Raw genomic sequence first — 14,206 nt, forward strand, 5'->3', positions numbered from 1 at the left:
AAATTTTCAGTTATGTGAGGAGTGAGAGTGAATATATATTTTTTTTTTTAATTTTGTTTTTTGTTGTTTTTGGGACACGAGTGCCTGACACAATCGAGAGGAAAATAAAAATCCGTTTGTGTCGGATAGGGACAAGGACAAAAATGTCTCCCAATATTTTTTTTTAACTCCAAAATATATTTTAAACCAAATTTCTCTAGGTAAGATAAACTAAAAATTGTCATGTCTTGTTGATACGGGGGCATACAGTTCTGATACCGCTCGCGCATGATACTTCTCATTTATGCTCTGTGCGTCTCGGCCAGGACGACGAGCTTAATAAAGCTCAGAGAGAGGTGAGAGAGAGAGAGAGAGAGAAAGAGAGAGAGAGAGAGAGGATAGATGAGAGAGAGATGATGTGAGTGCTGGGTCAGAGAGGAGAGAGGATAATGATAGTTTGTGAATTTTACTTTAGCTGACATGTGATAATTAATAAAAAGGGGCTGCAGTACAAAGTGTCACACATCAAGGGGCTGATCCACATGGGGAAAAATATGAGGGGCTTTGTCACATGAAGTTTTTGCTTTTGGGGCCTGGACACATTTTTCCCTAAAAAAAATCGTAAAAAACGACCTATTCTAAAAATAATTGTCAAGACCGACCTAGTTTCAGCTGTCGGGACGACAGCTGGAACTAGGTCGGTTTGACGAAAAAAAACTATAAAACTTCAAGGGACTTGGAGTCCCGTGAAGTTTAGCGGTGCCTGTTATTAATAGATTAAAGTCGCCAACAATTTCACGGGACTTGAAGTCCCGTGAAATTTGTTAAAGCCTCATTATGCAGAAACCCCAAAAAGAGAAGCATCGCCGATTAAAATCAGATTTTGAACAACAAACAAATACAACATCGAAAAATTAACCACGATCATTACTTAAAAAAACCCAAAAAGAACTCACGATTCGGGAGCGCATACGTGGACGTCGCACTCGTCATGGCGAACGAGAGCCTAGACGAGGAGTTCGAGCCCGGGGGACCCAATTCCATCGCAATTCGTGACGAGAACCACAGGCTTCCCTCTTCATTGCTTTCCTCGATATGGGCCTCTTCCGTTGGTGGGTTCCCTTCCTTGGTTTCTTTGTCTCCGCCGCCTTTTCGAGCGATGAGGGCGTTCTGGAGGTTGGAGATGAGAGAAAGGGTGAGATGATTGGTTGACATTTCTAGAGAGAGAAAGAGGATTGAAGAAGGGAAGAGAACGAAGCTCGAGAGAGAGAAAATGAGGGTGTTTGATTAATGAAATAATGATAATGAGCGAGAGGGGGGGGAGGGGGGTGGGATTTGGTTGCCGTTGCGAGTTACAAGTAGGGTTTGAGAGAGAGAGGGGGGGGGACAAACTTCACGGGACTTCAAGTACCGTGAAGATTTTTTCAACTAAAAATTTTTACGGGATTTGAAGTCCCGTGAAAGAATTGTCCCCCTTAATTAATGTCATTATAGGTTGCTAAACTTCACAGGACTTCAAGTCCCGTGAAGTTTCATAGCTTTTTTTTCGTCAAAACCGACCCAAGTTTTAGCCCGACAGCTGAAACTAGGTCGGTTTTGACAATTATTTTTAGAATAGATCGTTTTTTACAATTTTTTTGTAAATGGGATGATTTTCAAATTTTGTCCTACTTCTCATATTCATATTCGCTTATCTATATCGAATAGAGATATGGATACGAATTTCTTTCGGCAATAAAACTTATATCCACATTCGCTAAAATCGGATAACTATACAGAAATGCATGTGGTAATATTAACGTGCAAACTCATGAAAATGGACATGAGAAAACCAAATAATATCAAGACTAAGTAGTTTATGTGATGCAAGAGAACTCATCATTATATCACGATAATCTCAAATCCATTAACTTAAGGATTAATGTAGCTGCATGATCTGCACATATTCGGATATAAATCTATACTTAATTTCATAATCACATCCGTAACCATATTATATCGGTTATAGATTTTAGTAATCATATTGTATCTATGGATATATCATTGGATATTATTTCTGCGCACCATTACTTGTTAGAAATAATTAATGTTAAAGTTGACAAATTTGATAAGATCCAATGTATCTAAACCCAATGTGAATTTTCCATTGACGATAGTAAATACATTGAAACAAATGAGGTGAGCAAACATTAAAAGAATAGTGAGATTAACATGATTTCCTCAGATTAAATTATTTTAAATAAATAATTATCTTATGTGAGAGAGAAACATATATGTGCTTGGTTTGGAAAAACGTTGAACAATACTGAATTAGAACAATTATATTTCTCTTTTCTCCGGATAATCTCTTTTTTTTTAAATTGATGATGATTGTTATATTAACATGGGGATACAATAGTAATACTATGAACACCCATAGTCCCTAATTCGATCCCATTTATTTAACCAGGAGTTTGTCATATCCCAAAAAAAAAGGGAAAATTTTCTCCTTAAGAGTCTGTGGCATATTGGATACACCTAACGATGAATCAAAATATACTATTTATAAAAGCATTATTTTCATGATTTTTCCCCCTCACTGAGATGAGAGTGGCTTTGATAGGAGGGGAGGAAAGTATTACGCGAGCTGATTTCGAAAATAATAACAAAAAAGAGTAAATTTTACTCAACCTCCATGATTTTTTAGCATTTTGTAGTAAATCTCATGAATTTTCAAAACCACACTAAACACCGGAAACTTTTGTAGAACACCCCCATGAACTTTTACGTAAATTACGCTAAGCCCCCGCGAACTTTTAGGTAAATTACACTAAATCCTCGTGAACTTTACAAAACGTAGTATGGTGTTTTCTTTCTAATTTACGGGGATAATCTACAAAACATAAACTCCACGGGGATTTTCTGCAAATCTTAAAAGTTTATGGGTTGTGTGTGATTTTGAAAGTTTGCGGGCGTTTCCTACAGGGTGTGTGTGGGGGTGGGTTTTTTTTGGGGGAGCAACGAGTTAGGATTTCAGATCGTATGTATTTGTCCATACTCTGAGATATGAATAGGTCAGCATGTGAATAATCAAAGTCAGATTCCGTCATTAATCATTGCAGCCGTTGCCGTTTATAATTTATTTAGTTATTTTACTAAAATGGTATCTAATTTACTGTCTATCTATTTACCTATTACTATATTTATTATTTATCATCTATTATTTATTTTACTTTAAGAGAAGTTAATTTTTTGGACCCATGAGCTTTATTTAAAAAAACCCAATAATACCCTGAAAATAGTTAGTTTTAGGGCAAACTTGAAAAAATCTAATTAAAATTCTCCCAACCTCTGTTAACTAACCCACTAATGCTCCCATGTTAAGGGGGTGTTTGTTTTTATGAAAGTGAATTGTAAAAGTGTGAAAGTGAAATGATTTTAAGACTTTTGGTATTTGTTTTATTGAAAGCAATTTTGAAAGTGTAATGTTAAAATGAGTCCACATCAGCTCTAATGCATGTTTAAGTTCTCCTAAAAAAATGCTGAAGTCAAGTGAAAGTGAGAAAAAAGTAGGAACCACTCCTAATTAATTAGTATATTTATTATTTGTCTTACCTTATTTTTCCATGTTATTCGGTGGAAACAACCACCTCCCCCTCCCCCCCCCCCCAATTTTTTTTTCTTACCTGCTAATTATATTATTTCTTTTATAGCATTTAATAGCTATGTACATTTTTATGTCATGTATATAGTACGAATTAAACAATTTATGAACATGACTACACATTTTAGCGTGATTGTTGTACAATTGTAACATGACTAGGCATTTAATAAGCCATTACGTTATTAAAAAATATAAAGTACATAAGTAAAAAAATACAGAATTCAAAGAATCTATAAAAATTAGTACAATTAATTGATGATATATATACCCGAGGCTTTCCATTCATTCTTTAGTTGTTACCAGAATAATTATTAGAGTTTAGAGTGTAATATGAATTTAAATAACAAATAAATAAATAATTGCCACATCATCTTTATTTTCCTAGTTCCAAGATTAATTCATTTTTACAAATAAACATTGCATTTCACTTTCGGGCCCGTTTGGATAATGGAAGTATTAGAAGTAAGAAGTATGTTATAGAAGTAACTTTCAAAGCTATGAAGTAGGAAGTAGTGGAAATAGCATTTTTTTGTTTGTTTCATATATTTTTAGAAGTAATGGAAGTAGAACTTCTTCCTCTTCGTTTATTTTTTTTTGTTTGGATAACATTTGAAAATATTATTAGAAAGTAACCTTATCAAGGAAAAGTTGTTAGAAGTAACTAATAAAGGAAATATTAATAAAAAAATTATTTATGTCATAATTAATATGCATTTCAACTACTTCCGAGCTACTTCTGAGTATTGAGGATTGTAAATTTTTTTTGGAAGTAAGGATGACACGTAAGCGTCACATAATCATTTAGGGAATATTGGAAGTAAGTTTTTCAGAGAACCAAACACACTTTTTTGCTTGGAAGTAGCCTCTATTTCTTTTACTTCAGCTACTTCACAATTACTTCCGTGCAAACAAACATGCCCTTCATGTTGACATGGATCCACTTTCGCACTTGTAAAAATAAGCGACTTTCACACATTCGAGTCACCCTCATTTAACCAAACACCCCCTAAATAACAAAATGCAATAAAATCCAAAACTCTCCTAAACCGTTCAACGCCATAAAAATGTGAAATTTTTAGTCTTGTGAATGCTTTTATCTCTTTTAATATATATTGGAGATCTCATAGTTTATACAAGGAAAGAGTTTGAAAGCATTTTTATCATACACAAGTGTCCTGAATCATGTGGGCATTGTGTGCACTAAAATACTAGTTTCCAAAATTAAATAAAAATTGTAAAAGTTAACAAAACAGGCCCCAAGGTTCCGTTTCAGAAGGCCTAATTGGGTGTGTAGACTAGAGACCGGAACAAGCAAGACTGGCCCAATAAAAACTCTCATTATAAACGGCCCCAAGTGCCCTTAGCTCTAGTTTCGCCGACGAAATGTCCGCCGACGAGCAGCGGCGCACGTGCTGCTGCATCGCCCATCAGTTTTACTCCGCCGCCGCCAAAACTCCCGGCAAAATCTCCGTCATCCACGCCGGCGGCAATCAAAGATCTGATCTTTGCGGACTCGGCCGCCCTCGGGTCTCCTCGTTCCCGCAGGTCTACGACAGCGATGAGCGCTTCACCTTCGGCGACATACTCTCGGCAGTAGAATCCTTCAGCCGCCGTATCCGCCGCGTCCTCGACGGCGGCGATGATCCCGACCTTGTCAGGCCCAATGGTTAGGGTTCTCCCTCACTCATTGATTTTTCTTTTTGAAAAAAAAAATTGTTGTGATTTCGAAAAACTCCTTATTGATTATTGAAAATTCATAAATTTTTCAATATCTGTAGATGTAATTATAATAGCAGTGGAGAGTTTCTAAGTTCTATTCAGTATTTTGATGAGTATTTGTAGTCATTTTGATTAAATGTAGAGTTTTATACAGTATAGAATCAGCAGGATTTAAACTATTGAGCTAATCTAGCAAGCAATGATGCAGATTCTTTTCGTAGTGACCACGACATGCATCATTCACAAGAAATTACAAACGCGGCATGTTTCTTTAGCGAGAGCCCTCGGATAGTGGGAGTTCACATACACCCTTCTGTGGAATACATTGTAGCAGTCCTATCAATTCTGAGGTGTGGGGAGGCATTTTTGCCATTAGATCCCACATGGCCTCAAGAGAGGATAATGTCAATTGTTTCTTCTTCGAGAACTAGTCTCATTATTGGATGTTCAGTGTTTAGCTCAAGGGGAAAAACTTCGAGATCAGATGTTGGTAATTGGATTGTTGACAGGACTGGCTGTTCTGTTCTTCATTTATCTATGGGAGCAGGCCCTAAAGACAACTTTGTTCAGTCGGGTCTAGTCTGGCCGTGTGAAAGTAGAAACCCGAGAAAATTTTGTTATCTGATGTATACATCTGGTTCAACTGGAAGGCCGAAGGGTGTTTGTGGCACTGAAACAGGTATAATGGAAACTTACTAGAACCATGGGTATGCATGTGTATATCCGTTTTAAATTGGCTTGACATAGTATTTACTCATCCTAGAAAACTTCTGCTTCCATTTGATTTGTACTTTTTGTAACTGGTTTGTCCGTGAATCTTTCTTTCTTGATATCTGTAAACTTCGATGACATTTTGTTTCTAGTCTTTTATCTTGCCATTAAATTTCTATTCACTCGTCCTGGGAAGGAGGGACCCTACATGAAGAGCTCTTTAATCAACATGCTGCTGCTGCCTTTTTGACACTGTTATCGTTTTTAAAGCACGCAGCAAGCCAGCAACCATATTTAGTGTTTGGGGATGAATTAAAAGAATTGTTTTTAAGTAATAGATAGCTGGATCAAGACTAAATTGGAAGACCAGGTCTGCACCTAAAATTAGAGAGTCAATATTTCTAAGATAGAATTTTGAAAAAGAGATTTAAAATAAAAAAGATCTAACATTAGTATGATGAAAACAGGATATACTAATTGTAAATTCACAAATACAGGAAAAAGATGGCTTAACAATTAATGTTCAGGCTAAATAATATAAAGACCAATTGATTTACTGCCTACTAGTGCCTAGCATCATTTGTCATTGTGGGGCGAGTTTAAGAAGGGGTTTTTTTGGGGCGTGTGTGTGGAGAAATTAAAGCATATTGTCGAACTCAAGAAGCATCTTTTTTCGGAAAACCACATGACAGTAGAATACTCATGGAAACGTATGTGGATGGCTATGTAACCCGACACACTTTACAGGTGAGGGAGTTGGCAATGCAATAAATGTTTTCCCTTTCTAACTTAATTAAGAAGTAAAGCAACAAAGGCTGCATAGTTGACTTGGGGATTAGTCAATCACATTAGCTGCTAATAATGTTCCATCTTCTGTTCACATGTTTTTTATTCTGTTCTTGATTAATCTTTTTTGGGTCATTGACCTTTTTGGTTCTTTGACTAGTTTTACTAATATTATTTTATTATGTTCAGGGCTTTTGAACAGATTTTTGTGGATGCAAGCTCAGTTCCCCCTTGGGGGAGAGGATATTTTATTGTTCAAAACTTCCATCAGCTTTGTTGACCATCTGCAGGAGTTCCTAAGTGCTATTTTAACTAGCACCACGCTCATTGTTCCTCTGATTAATGAGTTAAAAGCTAACCCTTCACACATTGTCAATTTGATTAAGGTAGACACATTTTCGGCGTTTCGATTAAACATGTCTTAGGTTTTTGTGTAAGTTATCTACCGTCTGGTTTAACATTTTTCGAAGTTTCTTGTGTTCATTTCATATGTTTTTGTGTAAATTACCTTGTCTTCGGTTTAATATTTCGCTTGCGTCTTTCATAAGAATGATTTATGCAAGAGTGTCATCATCATCTTCAACACCAGCAATAATTTCCTTTTGTTAGATCGAAACTCATTGGATCAGTCAATTCCATTTCCTAAATAATTACCAACACGCTCGTCTTAAAGACCAGCTATACTTTCTTGAACGTAAATTAATTGGTACTGTATTTAGTTTCAACAGTATTTTATATTCTTGAAGCTGTTCTATAGGAAAATCTAAGTTGTTTTATGAAAGGGAATTCTAGCAATGTTCTCGTCTTAGTTTTTTGACTGACGAAAAATTAACTTGGTGCCAAAAGCAAGAGCCTGATACAGCTTATAATGACTAATGAGTAGTGCCTATTTTCTTGTTGGTCATGCTATAATCGGAAACCTGACTTTAACACTTTCTTGCACATAATTTAACCTGAATATTCTCTTATCTATTGTCTTGTGACAGTGTTGAGTGTTTGTGTTTTCAGGCATATGGCATTTCTCGATTGACTTGTGTTCCGACATTGATGAGGACTATCATTCCTTTTGGGACCTCACCTTGGATGCCTGTTTGCAAGTCCTTAAAGCTGTTGGTGCTTAGTGGGGAAATTCTGTTTATATCTTTATGGAAAGTTCTGCAAGAGCTCTTGCCTGAGACGACTATCTTAAATATGTATGGAAGTACAGAGGTCAGATGTTGATATTATACAGAGGTTCGTTTCATGTAGATGTCAAGATTGGAGATTATTTTCAAATGCCACAATATTAAAACCTAAGTGCAACAACCTGTTATTTGAGCTCCATTTTCTGCTAACCACTTCTTTTAATGTCTTCAGCCTCTTATGTGCATTCTTATTTGTTGAAGCAAACTATTAATTTTGAGGCTATGTATGTGGATTGATTTCTATAATGTTTTTTAATGAAAACTTTTATGCTTTGATCATCTGTAGATAGATATTGGACATAATGTGGTAAGTCTCATGTCAGTACAGGTACAAATTTTACATCAAGCAGTAAGAATTGATTTAAAAATAATTGGATGGAATTGAAGGGTTTTCGAATTTGAGGATTTGAACCTGACTGTTTCCTTACTGGCTTGTCAGTCTCTATTGCATATATGGATGACAATATTTTGCAGTAATGCTGTAATGATATTCTTAATCTAGTTATTAAGCTTGTTTGTTGGAAATCTACTGGGTTAATCTCATGTAATAGATTGAGAACATCATAATGCTAACATGTAGACTAAAGGTGATAACACTAACAGAAGTCATTGAACTAAAATATAGCTGTAGAAAGGAGAATATAGATGCTGAGGAGAGGAGAGAATAGGAAATATCAGGTCTTCCTAACCCTGGAGCAAGATAGTACATTTGTATCTAGGATGTTGGTATATAAATACCTGGTTATTGGTTCTAGATTGTTTTCCTTCTTGTTTTTAATTCAATCTTTGTTCTGATGCTTCTGACTACTTTGTTACATCTGTAATTTTTTTTTATAAAAAACAGTAGTTACCAAAGATATAAATTGCTATCACTTATGTTGTGTGCTTTTAGGTATCAGGTGACTGCATGTATTTTGATTGCAAAAATCTACCAAGTATCTTGGAAGCTGAGTCACTAAGTAGTGTGCCTATAGGACTACCAATATATAATTGTGAAATTGATCTTGTTGGTGAAAAGGACGTGCCTGATGAAGGTGAAATATCTGTTAAAGGGGCATGTGTATTTTGGGGCTACTTTGGCGAGCCTCTTACTGCGAATGCTATAAAATACGATGCAAATCCATTACATTTCAGGACAGGGGATTTCGCAAAGCGCTTAAAGAGTGGTAATTTTGTCTTTCTTGGGAGAAAAGATCGCACTATAAAGGTCAGTGGGCAGCGTGTGGCCTTGGAAGAGGTTGAAAATGCTATGAAGGAACACCCTGACGTGATCGATGCTGCTGTCACTTGTGAAAAAGCTCATGGAGAGCTCTTTTTTCTTCGATCATTCTTTGTGATGAAAACTACCAAGAAATTGCAGAAAGGTTATGCATCTGATGTAGACCAAAAGCATGTTGAAGAACTTAGTGCTTCTATTAGGGATAATTTAGTAAAGAAGTTGCCCTCAGCAATGATTCCTAGACATTTTTTCTGTATTGAGCAGCTGCCCCTGACTTCTTCTGGGAAAATAGATTATTCCATGCTGTCAAAATCACAGTACATGCCAATATTGAATAGGATTGAATATAAGAAATCTATTTCTTCTGGAGCTCATTTGCAACTCATTAAAGAGGTTCTGTCTTCTATCCTTTTCCAAATTCCTCCAATTTTGCTTTCTGCCACAACGTTAATTCTAGGTTTCTTGTTTTTGTATATATTCCTAGCTGACGTAAATCCATGTGAGAAAGTAACTGCTTATTTAGTTTGTGGATAGAGGCATGAATAAACGTATAATAGTCTTTTCGAGCTGCTTTTATATTCACTTGTTCTGAAACATCAAGGTGACATCTTAATCCAGATATAATTGCCTAATTCTTTCACTGATCAGTTGACACCTTGCAATATGAAGATTGGTTTACATTTTGTGAGTTCATTGGAGGCTTTTGTTTCATAACTATGATACCCCAAGATCTAGTCCCACATCAGATATTGATTGAGTGATTGAATGATTTATAATGTAACTCTAAGGAGTCAAGTGCAATATTGACTAGTCAATTTCCAAACCCTGCGTTGCACTTTGTGGGTTCTAGGATTTACATATCGCCATCAGGCTTGCTGGCCTGAGGCGTGATAAATGGTATCAGAACAGTTAACTTGTTTAAAATATGGAGCTAAATTGTATGCGGGACTAAGTGCTATATGGCGTGATTGCGGTTGGAGCCACCTTTAGATGCCACATCACCAGGTGGTGATACTGGGATGGACCAATTGTGATGCCATGACGAGGACGTCGCATAATTAATGTGGGTTGGTTGTGATACCCCAAGTTTTTGTTCCATACCCTCGATTGAGTGATTGAATGGTTTATAATGTAAATCCTAAGAGTCAAGTGCAACATTGACTAGTCAAATTTGCTAGTGAATTGAGTCAAATCTTGTGTTGCACTCAGTGAGTCCCAAGGCTTAGATCTTGCCAACGAGTTTACAGGCCCGGGGCATGACAACAACAAACCCATTTTGGTTTTAAGGGGATTCTTGTAATATTGATGTATGTTTTTTCATGAACTAGATCTTTTGGCATAGCATTTTGCATTAATGTACGAAATTTAGAGAGATGACAGGTAATAATGTTGAATTGTTCACATTTTATCATTAACTCATGCATGTTACATTTAGCAGGCATTTCGTGATGCACTTCTAGTTGAAGAAATTTCGGAAAATGATGATTTCTTCCTGATGGGTGGTAACTCAATTTCTGCTGCCCATGCTGCTCATAAGTTGGCGATAGATATGAGATTGCTTTATGCCTTTCCTACCCCACTTAAGCTTCTGCATTGTGTATTACATCAAGAAAATCTACACGAAAGTTCCATCAGCCACAGTCCTGCTGTCAAAAGAGCCAAGGTACTTGATGACACACTGCCTCAATTTGACAGGTCAAAAGAGCTACCTGGAGAGTTGTTGCTTGAAGATAATGGAAAGGGAACTCTTGATATTTGTAGGCAACTTGATGCAAATAAAAAAATGAGCCACCTCGAGCAACATGACAACTCACTCTTTAGTGTTGGTTCTGTGACTGTGCACTCTTCTTTACTTCCAGCTTCACATGGGATGGAGTCACTTTATGGTCACACTGATGTATGGATTACAGATATGTGTTTACCTTTCGGATATTCGCTTAGTCGCTGCAACCAAATCATGACTTCGGGTGAAAGAGAAGTAAATAATGCTCATCAAGTATGCCCACTAATCAAAATTCCAAGATGTACAAAAGGGTGTCTGCAAGAACAGTGGAAGGTCTTGCTCAAGTCGTGTGTTGATGCTTCACCATTGGTTGTATATAAAGATGGCACCATAACTCTATATATTGGATCACATTCACACATATTTTTATGCATTGATGCTGTCAGGTAAGGAACACCATATAATCTTAATAAAACCTACTCTTAGGGTATATCCGAGTTATGATTAATCTTCGAAAATTGCTTCTTTCTGTGGCAAAAGCTGCTCTAAGCGATATCTCCTTGGTTGAATCAACCAACTATTGTATCCTTTTTAAGGCATACATGCTCATTTATGCGTATGCCTAGTCCTTGTCGCTACATTAGTTAAAGTCCTCTCGTTCCTGACCACTTATAAATTTATTATGGTGCAATAATATTGTTAATCCCCAACTTTTGGGTAGTAAATTACTCTGTTAGTCCTACCTTTTTTATTATGCTGACTGAATGCATTTTCTTTATCCTGTGTTTACTTTAAGCCGATATATAAGTACATTAGCTGATCATATCATATTTGTTATTTAGTGGTTTTATGCGGTGGGAGGTCAAGTTAGAAGGCCGTATAGAGTGTTCAGCAGCAATAACTGGAGATTTTACCCATGTATGTTATTTTTTTCCTCTTGATTTACCTAGTTGGTCTGAGTTGGTGTGATAGTTTTTTTTTTTGAAATGTTTAACTAATTGAACTGCAGCTTCTATATATAGGTGGTGGTTGGATGCTATAAAGGGAAAATTTATTTTCTCAATAGCATGACCGGCAATATATCATGGACGTTTCAAGCAGATGGAGAGGTATGGCTATTATTATGAATTGTTATGTGCTTTTATTCACTTAATCACATGATTGCTGCCGCCCCCTTCCCCACACATGGTTTGTATCGCCAATTGGACCTGATCTTTTATAACAATAGTATTTTATCGGTAGAATCGGGAATTTGTCTTCAGCCAAGCATATTACAGAAGGATGATTTTCTGAATTCTGAAGATGGTTTTGTGAAGGAATTGTTATTTACAAAATTATTATCAGGAGCTGGTTATCTTGTTGGCATCACAAAGATGATGCTGTACATTAATTGGCCATTTGATCTGTGAGAGTTGCCAGACCAAACATTAGATCTTATACAAAGGATTAATTAACTAGGTCTCAAGTCTGACCATGTTTCTGGTCTTTGTGTGCTGTTGTTTTATCCCTTTATTCTTTGGTTAATACTAGGCCTTATTACTATATTATGCTTGGCAATGCCGGTGATGACCTGATCCATTTGCAGCTTATACTTTCTTAATATATTATAACTTTATATATAAACTGTTTCTGTTACTCGAAAGCTTTAAATGATGGGTTGTCACCATGGAGATTGCAATGTTTCAGTTTGGTTAATTCCACCAAAAAAGGTATTAGCTTTTCAAAATATTTATGTCTAGTCTCAAAGATGTTATCCCCCCTGAGGAATAGGCATTAAGCGTGCATGGATGTTATGGTGATTACCGAGCCCTTCACTAACATGGACGGAGGATGAACTTTCATCTTGTCCAATTTCGTGGGCATTTACTAAGTTCTACACTAACATTTAGAATCTGCAACTATGTTGCACAACTTCTAATTTTGAACATTTTAAAAATGTTTTAGTTAAGAACTTCAGAATCTAAGAACACAGGGCGGAATATAAATTCATCTGTGCCTGCAGATATTAATGTGTTTTTTTGGAATAAGAAACAGGAGTCTTATGGAAATATTATGAAATATTGTCTGATCCTATCATTAGGATTTTAAACTCGAAACTAGCTTTATCTCTGCTGATGATACCTTTCATTTTGCTTAATTAAACTGTGGAACAAAGTGACCTGCGTTCTGGCAAGATCACAATGCCTATAACCCTCTGACATGGTATTTTCAAATACTATTCTTGTTTCTGTCTATTTTTCATACACGTATAATCTTCTTTGTTTATTATTTGTTTTCACTAGCACTTCGAGAATGTAAGTGAGATATTTATTTCTTTTCATTTAACTAAATAATCGCTGATAAACTTTTTGAAGGTTAAAATGCAGCCAGTCCTGGACAAATGCAGAAACTTAATGTGGTAATATTCTTAATTGCTCATATAAGTCAACTACATGTGCTATTTAAGGTGTAGACTGCTATTCTTTGGTAGCTATTCTTGTTGAAGTTTCTATAAAATACCAAATCAATTGGTTTTCCTTTTATATAAAAAGGACAAGGGTGAAACCGTTTAAAATGATTCTATCTTGTTGAAGTCTCTATTCAGTTTTTAGCCCATTGTAGAATGCTTAGTAACTTCTCTTATAGTTTCTTGGTGTGTTTCTGATGAATCTGATTCAAAGTCAATAGTATTTCTTAGAATACAAATGATCATGAGAAAGAAAATGTGATAATGGAGATTCTATTTCTCATCCTTAAGTATTACTTCTTTTGTGAAAACAAAAGGATTATTGTAATAAGGTATTTTAGCATGATAATTGTAATTGGCTTAATTCAAAGGTGGGCAATCTTATTCCAACATACCGAACCAAAATTTATGTTGCCTCTTTTGCAGGTGTGGTTCACATGATCATTGCTTGTATGCCCTAGATTATGTTAAACGTTGTTGCATTTACAAAATCTCATGTGGCGGGAGCATTTATGGTTCACCTTCAATAGATCTGGTATGCGTTCTGATCCATGTAGAGGTTATCCTTTTACATTCTTGTAGTTGAGTTTTTAAACTTGGGTGATTTGGTTAAATAACTTGCATATTTAATAATGCTCAAGTGGAATCAGAGTGTAATTTTAATAAATATTTTTATCTTGTAATCCACCATTTACTGTAAGAGAGCTTGGGAGTCTTTCTGAAAGATCTTTGCAGTTCATCCCCAATTTTCTCTGCAGCAGTACTCATTTTGAAAGTAACTGTTAGACTGGAAGCA

The 14,206-nt window shown here is 35.9% G+C and overlaps 1 protein-coding gene across 2 annotated transcripts in view; it reads left to right on the forward strand.

The window, feature by feature from the left end:
* Window positions 4,963-14,206, forward strand: part of LOC109819645 (putative acyl-activating enzyme 19) — a 24,706-nt gene continuing 15,462 nt past the window's right edge. The window contains exons 1-10 of one of the 2 annotated variants that reach the window (XM_020385432.1): window positions 4,963-5,288; window positions 5,550-6,020; window positions 7,028-7,224; window positions 7,847-8,047; window positions 8,915-9,634; window positions 10,680-11,410; window positions 11,807-11,882; window positions 11,987-12,073; window positions 13,319-13,362; window positions 13,837-13,945. In XM_020385432.1, the coding sequence (XP_020241021.1) occupies window positions 5,006-5,288; window positions 5,550-6,020; window positions 7,028-7,224; window positions 7,847-8,047; window positions 8,915-9,634; window positions 10,680-11,410; window positions 11,807-11,882; window positions 11,987-12,073; window positions 13,319-13,362; window positions 13,837-13,945 (2,919 nt within the window). In that variant the 5' untranslated portion in view covers window positions 4,963-5,005. The remainder of the gene's footprint in view (window positions 5,289-5,549; window positions 6,021-7,027; window positions 7,225-7,846; window positions 8,048-8,914; window positions 9,635-10,679; window positions 11,411-11,806; window positions 11,883-11,986; window positions 12,074-13,318; window positions 13,363-13,836; window positions 13,946-14,206) is intronic. The other variant, XM_020385434.1, reaches the window with a different exon arrangement.

The sequence above is a fragment of the Asparagus officinalis genome, chromosome 8 (genome assembly GCF_001876935.1).
Source record: "Asparagus officinalis chromosome 8, Aspof.V1, whole genome shotgun sequence".
NCBI classification, from domain to species: Eukaryota; Viridiplantae; Streptophyta; class Magnoliopsida; order Asparagales; family Asparagaceae; genus Asparagus; species Asparagus officinalis.